We start from the raw sequence: 12,294 nt of genomic DNA on the forward strand, positions 1-12,294 counted from the left end.
TTATTCTTTATAAAACCCACCCTTTCAACCCTAAACTACATAAACACTCGTTCATAATTCAAATAAGAGTCATTTTCCCATAACATAAACTTGGAAACAAATGTTATTCTTTTCCAGACAACCCTGACCTAGATTCCAAATTAAAACTTAACCAAATAGACCTTAACTACACCGTCCGGTTAACCAAAGTACCGTTAACGCGACATACTTGAGTAAAAATATAAAAATAAGACATTTCTCCCCAAGTAATAACCAAGCGTAATTAAGTTCAGAAAACTAAGCTAAAAACACACCAAGAACAAAGCCGACTCCTGAAGCTTTACCCACGCTATGATTTCAACTTGAACCGTATACAATTATACTGGCCGGGTATTAATACATATACGCGGTAGAAAAGAAAGAAAAAAAAAATCAATTAAAATTTGTATAGGAGCCTTAGTTACAAGCGCGGGAAAAAGGGGTTTTTGGCGGGAAAGGTTTTGGCGCGCGCGATCAAAATATCCATAATCCTTTTATCATTAGGGGGCTCCCCATTCTGGTGGCTTTCCGGCGGCAGCGCGAGGGATTGGCGTTGCCATAGCGACAGTGACGCAGCATAGCCGGGAAAAAAGAAATAAAATAAAATAAAAAAAAGGGCGGCAACTTTTTTGGCGCGCTTTGCTATGCCGTAGCCCCGTAGTATTCGCTGGCATTCTTTCTGTAGGTTTTTTTTCATACATTTCCACCCACTAGGCCTACCCTAAGAACCAGTTTCATAATCCCCAACAAGGCTTAAATCTAAATAGCTTAGCTTCAGCTAAAAAAAATGTTAATTAAATATTGCTACATTAATATCGTTAACACAATCTTTTTTTTTCTAAGTGATATATTGAGAAGTAATGAAATGTCGTCAACTATGATACATTTAGTTAAAATAAATTAATTAAAAATAAATGTATATATATTTGAAGTCGTTTCTAAGATTTAATTCACGATTCCAACTTATTTTTATAATTATAGTACCTTATCCTAACTCTTTCTAATTCTAAATCGTAAAAATAGGTATAAAATAGACAAAATTTGATGCCACAAAACAGCAAAAGCACTCATCCTTAGGCCTTGGTCCATTACCAAAAATACTCCAGAATTCCTAGGCTAATTTCGAAAAAGGGCCTAAATAGCAGTTATCAAATCGTTAAATTCTTTAAAAAAAAAAAAAAAACGAAACAAAACAAGAAAAAACACGTGATTAAAAAATTTAAAACTAATCAGTAAAACCCTGATACGACTGGCTTTTAAAAATCTCCAGATACCCAAAGTTCACCCGACATCCAGATAACTTCAAAGCACCCCTTGAAATATCAAAATGGTAGCGGTCCATTCCTAACATAAACGAAAAACTGCGTTTGGGGAAAAGGGGGGCGGAATCGAAAGAGCGCGAGATGGCTGGCTGATCTGAGGGGAGGGCCAATGACAAAAAAATCCGGAATATATCTCTTAATACGATAAAATCGTTAACTTAAATATAAATAATACATTTAAAAACGTAAAAATTAGCCCGAAAAACGTTACCAAATAAGTTTAACGTAATAAAATAAAAAAAACCGTAGATAAACCTGATAAAATATCAATTATCCATCCCCTTTCTCAAATCCTCCCGTACCGAGCGTACATCGCAGAAATAGGAGGACCAAGGCTTAGGGGACTCGGGAGATGGCCGTAACTTTGGAACCCGCGGCGGCTAGGCAGTACGCGAGCTTCGGGGGATAAAATTAAAAAGAGTAGGGTAGGATAGGATGGAGGAACGCGGCGGCGGTGCTGCAAGAGGGATTGGAAGAGGAGAGAAAGAGAGAGAGAGAGAGGACGACGACCAAGCCAAGCTTGCGCGTTTAGGCCTTGGCCCTCGCTCATCTATCACCATTTACCGAGGATCGATTCCTCTTCGGCGCTGGCGCTCTAGTTCTTGCCAGGTCTTGCCTAGAAGCGAATTAAGGGCCCCCAAAACTACGAGAACGTAGTTAAAAGAACCAAAAATAGAGGCCAAGGAAGACCGAAGACTTTCGGAAAGGATTCAGGGGGGAAGAAGAAGAACATTTTCAACTAAGGCTAATATTAAACAGCAACCGGCAAATATTTAACTAGAAAAATAGATTTAATAAACTAATGGATACTCTTGGTCTTACTTTTAGGAATTATTTTAAGAAAACAAAATTTTCCAAACACGTTAAATTTAAATGAAATTAAATTAGACTTAACAGTTAGTTAGTTATTTCTACTTTCTAGGAATTTTTGAAGAATAATTCATGGTAATTTCAACGAACTCAAGGAGAAATATTACCGTAAATTCCTTAGTAACTAAGGTAAGTAACGTACCTTGAAATCAAATAAATAAATAAATAAACAAAACTAATTCGAAAACCACCCACTATAACTTCAAAAGTAACTTTAAACCCATAAAAAAACACCTAAGAAATTTGAAACTTAACTAAACGAAATGAGAGAGAGAGAGAAAAAAAAAATACTTGTAAAATGAAACACCTTATAAACCTTCTCAACAAAATAATAAAAAATTACATATTTTCTTTTTTTTCTTCTTACAATACGGGAAATTTAATCCCTGCCAAAATAAGCAAAGCATTGACTGAAAAGCCAGCATCTATTGTAACCCAACGAAGGTCAAATATATATAAAAAAATTATATATTTCTAAGGGCTACTCCAGACTCTACTACATACATACATGAAAAGATCCGCCCATACTAGTACAAAAAAAACCACCCTCTAGGCTCCGCCCGAAGACCCCAAAAAGCGGGGAAACAAGTCTCTCTAAAAGGGGGTCCAAATAATTCCTCTCTCTAGCGTACCCCTAAGGCTAAGGGGGTTCCCGTATAGAGTACCCCCGAGGGGGGAACCAACCGGGCACCCAAAAAACCCCCCCAAGGAATAAAAAATAATAAAAAAAGGGCCTGTGCATGCAATTTGAATAAAACAACCAGAGAGAGAGAGAAAAAAAAAGTGTGCAAATTTTGAAATAACAAGAATAGTGGCGTTTCAAAGGTTTAGGAAATGGACAAGGCTTAACCAAATGAATATTTAGACTGACTATATATATTAGAGAAAAGGATATATCTAACCCCACTACTTATTTTTATTGGATTTTCGTCTATTGAATTTAATATCACAGTCCTTTAAAATGACCACGTTAATATTATCCCTGATGGTATAATCAGTTGATCTACGTGGTCAACTAAAATGACCATTTAGAGAGATATCTACAGCATAATTTATCAGAATTTGAATATTCCGATTACATTTATTTTGTTTTTTTTTATTCAAATTAGGCTTAATTTAGACCTAAAATTTTATTATTTTAAACGCTAAAACAAGGGGTAGGACACTATTCATTCAATTCCAAGGGGAATATGACTTGTAATTCTTGCGCTTGGAAAATTTGAATACTACTTGATTTTAATTCAAATTAGGCCTAATTTAAACCGAAAATTTTATTAATTTAAAGGTTAATACGAGGGGTTGAGACACCGTATGACTGAAAATTTCTTTCGTTCACTCGTTTAAATAAGTCTACAATCATTATACGCTCTGAATCAACAGCACAAAAGGAGTATTTTTTTTCATACGAAAATAAAATCAAGTAATATATTTAAATTTAGAACACACAAAAGAAATATATAATAAATAATCCTATTTAGGTTTTCATAATAAAATAAAAAAATATATAGAAACACTAAGCCTAAATAAAAACGTCTCCAAAGATGGACGACGACGACAAGACTCTAGCGCTAAAAACGCCACACGTTACGCTTCAACTATTTCCAACAATTTTTAAGGTACAAAAGCGGAAGAGAACAACAAAATTACGTCATACTTATGAATGTTATTCAATTTCCCCGGCAAAAATCAAGCCCGCAGTGCCAAACTATCGCTTTAAAATTATGATAGAAAATAATTTGTCAATTCAATATTATTCGGTTAAATATTGTTTGAAAATTCTACCAAAAATTTGTCATTGAAACTAGATATTTTAATTATTCAATATTCATCGGATAATGAAATAACATTCCTTTCAACACGAAATGGCGGGTAAATTTTCACGAGACTTTTCCCGCCATAATCCTCTCGAGACGTAATTTTTTTTTAAAGAAATTTAACTTATTTTCAGGCGCTATTTTATGGGGTTTTTTACAAAGCGTGCGTAAATCTAATTATTCTTTAAATAAATATTGAACTGGCGAAAAAAAATTAAAGTTGCTAACGTATTTAGGCCTAAAACCAAAATAAAACTCCAAATTAAATTTCTAAAACTTTTCCAAAAGGAACAAAAATTTAAATTTCTACTTTACGGGATATATTCCTAACAAAAAGCTATGATATTTCTAACATATGGAGAACATATGCTTTTTCAACGTATGGTACGGTTAAAAAAAAAATGTGCCCAACCCCGGGCTAAATTTCGGCCCCTGTTAAAAAGCGGTGGCACCCCTAAGGTTCAGAAAAAAAAAAGAGAGAGAGAAAGAAAAACACCACCGCGCTATCCTGTCATCTAACTAAAACCTATCAATCTGTTATCTCCCTGGTGATTCTGGGGACGGACTTTTTTTCGTAAACAACATAACAAGGGTGAGAAAATCCCCCAAAAAAAAAGACACCTCATCAACGTGTCTGGCAGCCCTGCTACGAAACGGACTTGAAAACAGAACACGTGACTCTGAAATGTCAGTGAAAATTGTACAAATAAAAATATTTTGAAGTCCTTAGGCCTATTTTTCAAATTAGTCGTTTTTGAAACCAAGGCTTAGCTAGGTTCATATAATACATCACATTTAAGACAATTCTAGGCCTAATAAAACTAAAATTTCGCCTTTACTCCTTGGGAACACCAAGACAACGTAGAATTTAGGCTTAGCTAGCTAGGTTCCTTTCAAAACATCACATTTAAGACACTAGGCCTAGCTATTCCGTAGTAGAGGAAGGGGGGGATAAATTGAGGGGAAATAAATATATAGGCCTGGGAGAAAGCAGGGGGGAGCGAAGCACGGACAAAAGGCATCAGCACTTTGTCATGGGGGGAGGGACGGAAGATAGAGGGAAATTGCATAGCAGTCCTCCTAGCCCTAGTGCATCATGGGAAGAGAGGATAGGAGGGTGTCACGGCTGAGTCAGCCTTTGGGGTAAAAGCCACCTAGCAGTTTCTACTCCCCCCCCTTTATGGCCCTCCATATAATCAGTTACTGTATCCCCCCGAACTTTGAAACCCCCCTGTACACGATTTATATAAAAAATTTATACATATATAAAAAAATGTAAAATCGTCCACAAGTAACTAACCGATAAATTTTTAATATATTTTTTGAGAAGCCATTTGTTTCACGTCAATATATTTCGGTGTATTTTCTTACGTAATTTTCATGTCATTATTATAAATTTCACTTGTGTGTTTTTGTGGCATGTATTTGACAATTAATGAAGATAAATTTTTTAGAATTTTCCAGTATTTAAGGTCTATTTCTCCACTATTTGCAAAATAATGATAAGATTTAAGAAATCCAAACCAAATTTTGGGTTATTTTCCCTTATTTCTTAGCGATTCACTAGAAAAATGGAATTAAGGATTTTTCGCCCGATTTTTCAATTATTTGACTAGAAAATCTAACATTTTCAAAGTTCTCAGCCAATTTTTTCCCAATTATTTGCTGTCTAGACGAAAACAAGCCTTTCTAAACTACATCTTAAATCAAAATCTGAATTATTTCGATGACTTCATAAACATTTTACCTTCCAAAACACTCAAAAACGTTATTTCAAGTTAAATTTTACGATTTAAGTTGTATTTATTTGAGCGTAAAACATTTCTATCCTTACCGTACAATAAATTAACCCTTCCCCCACCAAAAATCCTTGAATAATAAATAATATTTCAAAGCTAAATTACGCTTAAAGCGTCGTGACGCGCGTCGACAAATATTTACGTTCGGTTTTTCCTGGTAAAACCGATATTATCAATAAAATTAACACTTATCGAAATGTGTACAGTTCAAAATACGACGTTCGCGAATCGAAAAACAGTTTGGCGCAAATATTTAGTCCCGATTTTAAATGATTAAACGATTTTTGGGGTATTTAACAAGACGATTCTAAGGGGTTTCGCATTTAAACTTACAAAAGGCGCGTTGTCACAACGTGGATTTTCGCCTACTACGTAACCGTAGCACATTGACAACTGTCACGTGAATGATATTTTTTCTCAATGAGCGCGATTTAATGGTGTAATAATTCACAAACAAAAGGCGGGTAATTTTTGAACGCACTACGAAACCGCACGCGCCCCGAAAAAAGTCCGTTGCCTGGCGGCTGCACTTCGTTGACGTTTTCGCGGGAAGGACGTAGGTAATTAGCGTACGCGAAAACGCGCTAAATATTTGCGCAAACTAAGCTTATAATAGCGTGGTACGTTATCATCGTGGGGGATTCTGGATGTTTTTAGACGGTTGGCAGTGTGTTACCGTGCCGCGATGGGTTTCGGGGGCCACAGAAAAAAATGGACCGAAGGCTTACCTTTTAAAATGTTCCAATATCCGTTCTTCACGAATGTTATCCGGTAAATTTCCAACCCAGAGGTGTCTGGTCTCTCTAACCATCTTGTAAAGGCGTCCTCATCTGTTCTTCATTTCTGTTTTGGCTCCTTTTACAATTTTTGTTACTATCGAGCATAATATTAGCGGGAGAACGTTTTCGTACGAGCCGTACCCGACTTGAAAAGCCTCGACTGCGGCCGTACTTAGCGTGACGTCATTCGCGAGAAACTAGCGGAGAGCTCGCGCAGCGTACAGCGCGCGCGCTGCCATCGCCATTGGACTTTTCGCGCGGAGGAAAAAAAATTCCATTCCCCCTACCTTCTCTCTCTCTCTCCCTCTCTTTTCCCGCGCGATCGGGGAACGAAAGGGGCTGGAAATATTATAGACTTTTCCGAATACGTGTATAATATTACGAGTTTGGCTATGCGGAACGTAACTAACGTACCCAATGCTATCTTTCCAGAATAGTAGGAAAAATAGGCATAATTCGCCTAAAATTTATCGAATATCGTTAGGCCTACTGTTTTCCCGGGCTCCCTAATTTTAGCGCCGAAATATCGGCCCGGGACGTACCCTAGAGCAAAAACGAAATGGAAAATTTCCAGAGATTATGGTTCATTTCAAAATAGGCCTAAAACCACTTTATAATATATTCACACTCGAATTTGCAAATACGTTTAGAAGTGCTTTTAACCCTCGAAACGTTAGTTTATATGCCTGAAATTGGACATGGTATTCCGGGGAATAAAACAATACACACTTTGTTATTTACTGAAACGGTTAGTTGAAGAATTATTTTGGCCTATAATTTGAACGAAAATTGAGTACCATATTTTCATTGTTTACCAAAAAAGCCAGATGTTTCGTTTCTGCCGTGCTGAAATGAATCAATTTTAATCCAAAATAAAGCTATTATTTTGTGAATTTAATCCAGTTTGGTTAAGATATAGTAATCCTAGAACGGTTTTATATTTAATTCACCATTTCTTTACACAGATTATTTTAATCACAAAATCCTGGGGGTGTATTTTTCAAATATATTGATACAAAGGCGTTGGTTTTTTGATTGAAACTTTTTGAAACATTGAATAAAAAGTTGGTTCTTTAATCCCAACACCGTCGAAATTTTGGAAAATTTTAAGAGTATCTCCGGAGGGACAAAAATGGCGTCCTTTCTCGACACAAAGGAATGAGTTGGAACGCCAGCTTGAAGCGAAACTTTTTGAATTCTGATCGTTGGATGTGATTTTTCGTTTGAAACAATATTGTATGTTAATCCCGCGTAAATCCGTGACTTAATTATACCCAAACCACGATTAAAACTGTCTTTAAAACGTTAAAACTTAAATAGTATTAAATAATATATATAAACAAAGGCGCTGGAAAGCTAGAAAATGGCCCGTTTCGACCAAGCTCGCAATATTCTCTATATTCGCCATCCTCTCGGCCCTGTACGCTCACTGCGCAAGTCTTTCCCCGCTAAATGCTACGTGTCAACGATAACGAGCTCTCTCATTGGTTGACTAAAATAAGCGGGCATTTTTTCCCCGATATACGCGTACATGTATACATACCACTGTATAGATTTTTGGAGCGAAATAGAAACGACGCTGCCATCTATATAATGCGTCGTCTGCTTATGTAAAAAAATTGTAGTAGTAGCTGTATTTCGCTATCATAGAGATACAAGAGGAACAGTTGAGAGTCATTTTTGTGACGGTTTTAGGGCATTCGCCCCTTCGCATGTGTGATGGGGTGAAAGACTGGTGGCGCCCCCTAGCGACGAGCGAAGGAGTTATTAATAAGGATGAGCTTAGAGTAGTGGCACTCTATGTTAACTCCCTATAGGGAATAATAAGTCAAAACCTCGGAGATGCCATTACTCCATTTTATACGAGCTAAGAGCGGAAAAACGTATTTTATAAATTTTACACCTGTAAAATCTTTTAAAAAACACTTGGAACTTGTATTTCTACTTACTTTCGAGGAAATACCACCGTTTTCTGAAGGTAAGAGTCTTTTTTATACATTTATTAGTAATAAAAACATTTAAGGCGAGCTAAGCCTTGGTCTTGTAAAACACGGCAGATTAGTGATTAGCGCGAGGATTAGCGTCGTTTTCAAAATCACTAATCTGCCGTGTTTTACAAGACCAAGGCTTAGCTCGCCATAAATGTTTTTATTACTAATAAATGTATAAAAAAAGACTCTTACCTTCAGAAAACGGTGGTATTTCCTCGAAAGTAAGTAGAAATACAAGTTCCAAGTGTTTTTTAAAAGATTTTACAGGTGTAAAATTTATAAAATACGTTTTTCCGCTCTTAGCTCGTATAAAATGGAGTAATGGCATCTCCGAGGGTTTGACTTATTATGCCCTATAGGGAGTTAACATAGAGTGCCACTACTCCTTATTAATAACTCCTTCGCTCGTCGATAGGGGGCGCCACCAGTCATTCACCCTATCACACATGCGAAGGAGGAGAAGCGAAAAATCCCTCACAAAAACGTTCAAGGACCGCTTTCCCCAATAGTTTGTCTAGGCTTTAATAGTGTTATAATGTCTATGTTCGCTATAGTCTTTGAGTGGCTTAGAAGAGACTAAATTTAATATAAATTAATTAAATTAACTTAGCATCTTTCCTCATTTATTACTTCCTTGTTTTATGAAGATGGAACTTTAATTCATGTTCAAAAGAGTCAGAGTTCTAACCGTTCTTTATGGCTACTTGAAGTTGCATAGTTCCATAGTTATGGCATCCACTGACAAGTTTGTCAAACGTCTTGGTAGCATCGAAGGTACAAAAGGTAAATTCAATGACGTCATTTATCATCCTGCTAAGAATGACACCAGTGATAATTCCAATGCAAAAGTGGTCTATTTTGGAGGTGATGTACAGGTAAGTAAACTTTGAACCAGGGTGTGTTTGCAGGATTGCCATAAGTCAGGGAAAGTTTTGTGGCAACCCTGTTCCGTGGTTTTAATGATTAATTACTCTTAATTAACATTAATTTCAGGATTACCCCGAGAACATGGCTGCACATCGCGATAACAAACACTACTTAAGCTACAACCTAGAAATAACGACTAGCCTTTTAAGCAATAAATTTCCAGATTGTCATATTTATGTCATTAGACCTACTAGAATGCCCTTAAAAACGTTTAGTTGCTTTGATAACTTCGTTAATGGGGACGAAATCGGTTCACCCAATCACGAATTCACCTTAGATTCGTTAAAACACTTAAAATCATTAATGGAAAATATTCCACCACCAAATGTTCCCAACAAATCTGGGAAAATATTTCTAATTGGTTTTAGCAAAGGTTGCGTAGTTTTGAATCAGTTTCTGTACTCTCTAAAAGAACTGGACACTCAAAAGGACCAAGATGATCTCCTGGAATTTTCTAAAAATATAGAATGTATTTATTGGTTAGACGGTGGACATTCCGGTGGTTCTAATACCTGGATTACTGATAAAAATATCATTAAACACTTTGTTGGTACAAAAATAAAGGCTAGAATTCACGTAACGCCTTACCAAATGCAAAGAGAGGCCAGACCCTGGGTTGGAAAGGAAGAAAAAATATTCAGGGATAATTTAAGGAAATTCGGAGCTGATATTGAAAGGAAAATTCATTTTGATAATGAACCCGCCTCATTATATTATCATTTTAAAGTATTGGAAGCGTTTCAACCCTAATATTTGTAATAATAAACCTTTTTATTAATTAATTAATTAATTAATAAACTCTTGTTGTAAATATAAGTAGACTTTTTACTATATAGTGATTAACATTGCAATTAATTAAAGCTTTTGATTATTTGAGCAATTTAACAATGCTTTTTAATTAGTAAATTCTAGAAAATATAAGTTTCTTTTAACTATATGATGATTAACATTAATTAAAGCTTTTGATTAATTGAGCATTTTAGTCTTCTTAGTTCGAGCACCGGTATTTTTTTTTCTCCTCTGAATGATTTTTGATTTTTACTAAAAAAAATTAAAATTAAAATAAGAAATTAATTTTAAATAAAGCACAAACAATAATTGCTTTTTTTTTTTTCAAAGTAACCGGTTTTATTTAAATTTCAATGTTTAAGCAAGTTTTTTTTTTAAAAAAAAAATGCAGTGTACAAGAAACAGAAATGCAGTGTTTGAATAATAATAATAAAGTATAAACTAATGACTAGATAATATAATTTAAATTTAAATAATATATAAAATCCAAATGGATGGCAAAATAACTGGGAATTTAGCATAAATTGTTTTTTAACATTAAAATTGTACTTTCTGAATAATAATAATTAATAATAAAAAAATGGAAGTTTCTTTTCAATATACATTGGCCTAATATAGGACATAGTTCATTTATAGAAATTTTAATTTTAAAATAATTTTAAGTATCACAGACTTCTTTTTCTTTCTTATAAAAATAGAGTGCATTCTTTTTACAGGTTTTTTTTAGTCAGGGGTTTTTTTTTTGGCGGTCTTTTTTAACTTTTAATTAGATGAGATAGCTATAAACACAATAAGCCACATTTTAAATTCCTTCATAGCAACACAAAGCTTAAATATTATTATTATAATAATATTCAAACTTACGTCAGTTCTAGCTTTCTTAGATGGATAAACCACAAAGAGTGATAGTTGAAGAGTAGCTAAACCAACTCCCAAACCATTTGGCACCTTAATTAATAATACTTAATTAAAAATTAATTAAACTATTCATTATGACTTAAGACTTTAAACTTTTACCGTAACAAAAGGGTCATTTAATATCAGGCCATAACATAGCCATAGAAAACAGACAACTAAAGAAGAGGCAATTATCGGTAATGGTAAGGTTTCTGAACTTTTGGTTCTTATAACCTCAGCCTTTGTTTAAAAAAATTTGGGATTAAATTAGTTTTATTGAGTTTTGAATTAATTTATTCAAAACTACTTACAGCTGTAGCCAATGGTGAAGCTGAAAATATTATACCAGCGGTACAGGCTAATAAACCACAAGTATATTTGGCTTCCTCAAGGTTTTTAGGGTAGTACATCAGAAATAGGGCTATGGAAACCAGGATTAATCCAGTACTAAGCAGCAATCTGTGTAAACTACCCTAAAAATATATGGTGATTTTTGACAATTGAACTTTAAACTTTCCCAATTAATAATTTAATAATATTATACCTTATTAAGGCAATACGTGTAATACACTAACACGTAACAAAACTGCATAGCAGTTCCGATTATGTTAACAACTATTAAAGCAGTATCTTCAATAAACATCCCATATCTGAGCCATACAGCACAACTGTCCCAAATTAAATACATTAAACCATTAAAAAACTACTAATTTTAATAATTACACCCACCACAATGTCCCAGCCACGAATGGAAAGACTGATATATCTCCCGTTGCTCCCTTTCGCTTAATTTTTAAGCAAACAAGCCTAAATTTTAAGCGAAAATTTAATTAAAACGCTAAGCCTTGGTCTTACGATTAATTTGTATACTTACACCCCCGAAAAGAAGCTTCCTACAGTAAAAATTGTAGCGAGATTACCGATCATCAGCTTGGAATCCATTTCGATGCTTATTTAGCGCGTAATTTACCGATATAAAATTATTCCGAACGTTTAGATTCAAACGTGGCAAACAACTATTAATAAAGTCATGATACAGCTGTACTAAAAAAAGGTTGCAGACGATTCTCAAACGCATTTCAGGGTCA

The 12,294-nt window shown here is 34.8% G+C and overlaps 3 protein-coding genes across 9 annotated transcripts in view; 1 reads left to right on the top strand and 2 right to left on the bottom strand.

Annotated features, from left to right (window-relative positions):
- LOC149709734 (uncharacterized) overlaps positions 1 to 6,908 on the bottom strand; it is a 68,694-nt gene extending 61,786 nt beyond the window's left edge. For 3 of the 6 annotated variants that reach the window (XM_089857696.1, XM_089857697.1, XM_089857694.1), the window contains exon 1: positions 6,552 to 6,905. In XM_089857696.1, the coding sequence (XP_089713822.1) occupies positions 6,552 to 6,634 (83 nt within the window). In that variant the 5' untranslated portion in view covers positions 6,635 to 6,905. Of the gene's footprint in view, positions 1 to 6,551 lie in introns of all 6 variants that reach the window. The other 3 variants (XM_089857698.1, XM_089857695.1, XM_089857699.1) reach the window with 2 other exon arrangements.
- A 1,928-nt stretch (positions 6,909 to 8,836) lies between these two features.
- Positions 8,837 to 10,553, top strand: LOC149709736 (mitochondrial protein C2orf69 homolog). The gene is made up of 2 exons (XM_089857720.1): positions 8,837 to 9,468; positions 9,587 to 10,553. Exons 1-2 carry the CDS (start codon positions 9,256 to 9,258, stop codon positions 10,268 to 10,270), a joined length of 897 nt encoding a protein of 298 aa, XP_089713846.1. The 5' UTR covers positions 8,837 to 9,255; the 3' UTR covers positions 10,271 to 10,553.
- On the bottom strand, positions 10,422 to 12,286 carry LOC149709737 (sugar transporter SWEET1-like). 2 transcript variants are annotated; one of them, XM_089857722.1, is made up of 7 exons: positions 12,081 to 12,286; positions 11,936 to 12,013; positions 11,751 to 11,874; positions 11,518 to 11,679; positions 11,327 to 11,446; positions 11,174 to 11,257; positions 10,422 to 10,561 (listed from the first exon to the last, which is right to left on the bottom strand). In XM_089857722.1, exons 1-7 carry the CDS (start codon positions 12,146 to 12,148, stop codon positions 10,559 to 10,561), a joined length of 639 nt encoding a protein of 212 aa, XP_089713848.1. In that variant the 5' UTR covers positions 12,149 to 12,286; the 3' UTR covers positions 10,422 to 10,558. The 2 variants fall into 2 exon arrangements, with proteins under 2 accessions (XP_089713848.1, XP_089713847.1); XM_089857721.1 differs by lacking the exon at positions 10,422 to 10,561 and adding an exon at positions 10,691 to 11,088 and having other exon boundaries at positions 12,081 to 12,285.
- Positions 12,287 to 12,294: the final 8 nt, after the last annotated feature.

This window comes from Phalangium opilio, unplaced genomic scaffold (genome assembly GCF_054372755.1).
Source record: "Phalangium opilio isolate 3A_F unplaced genomic scaffold, DU_Popi_V2 ptg000011l_1, whole genome shotgun sequence".
Lineage (NCBI taxonomy): Eukaryota > Metazoa > Arthropoda > Arachnida > Opiliones > Phalangiidae > Phalangium > Phalangium opilio.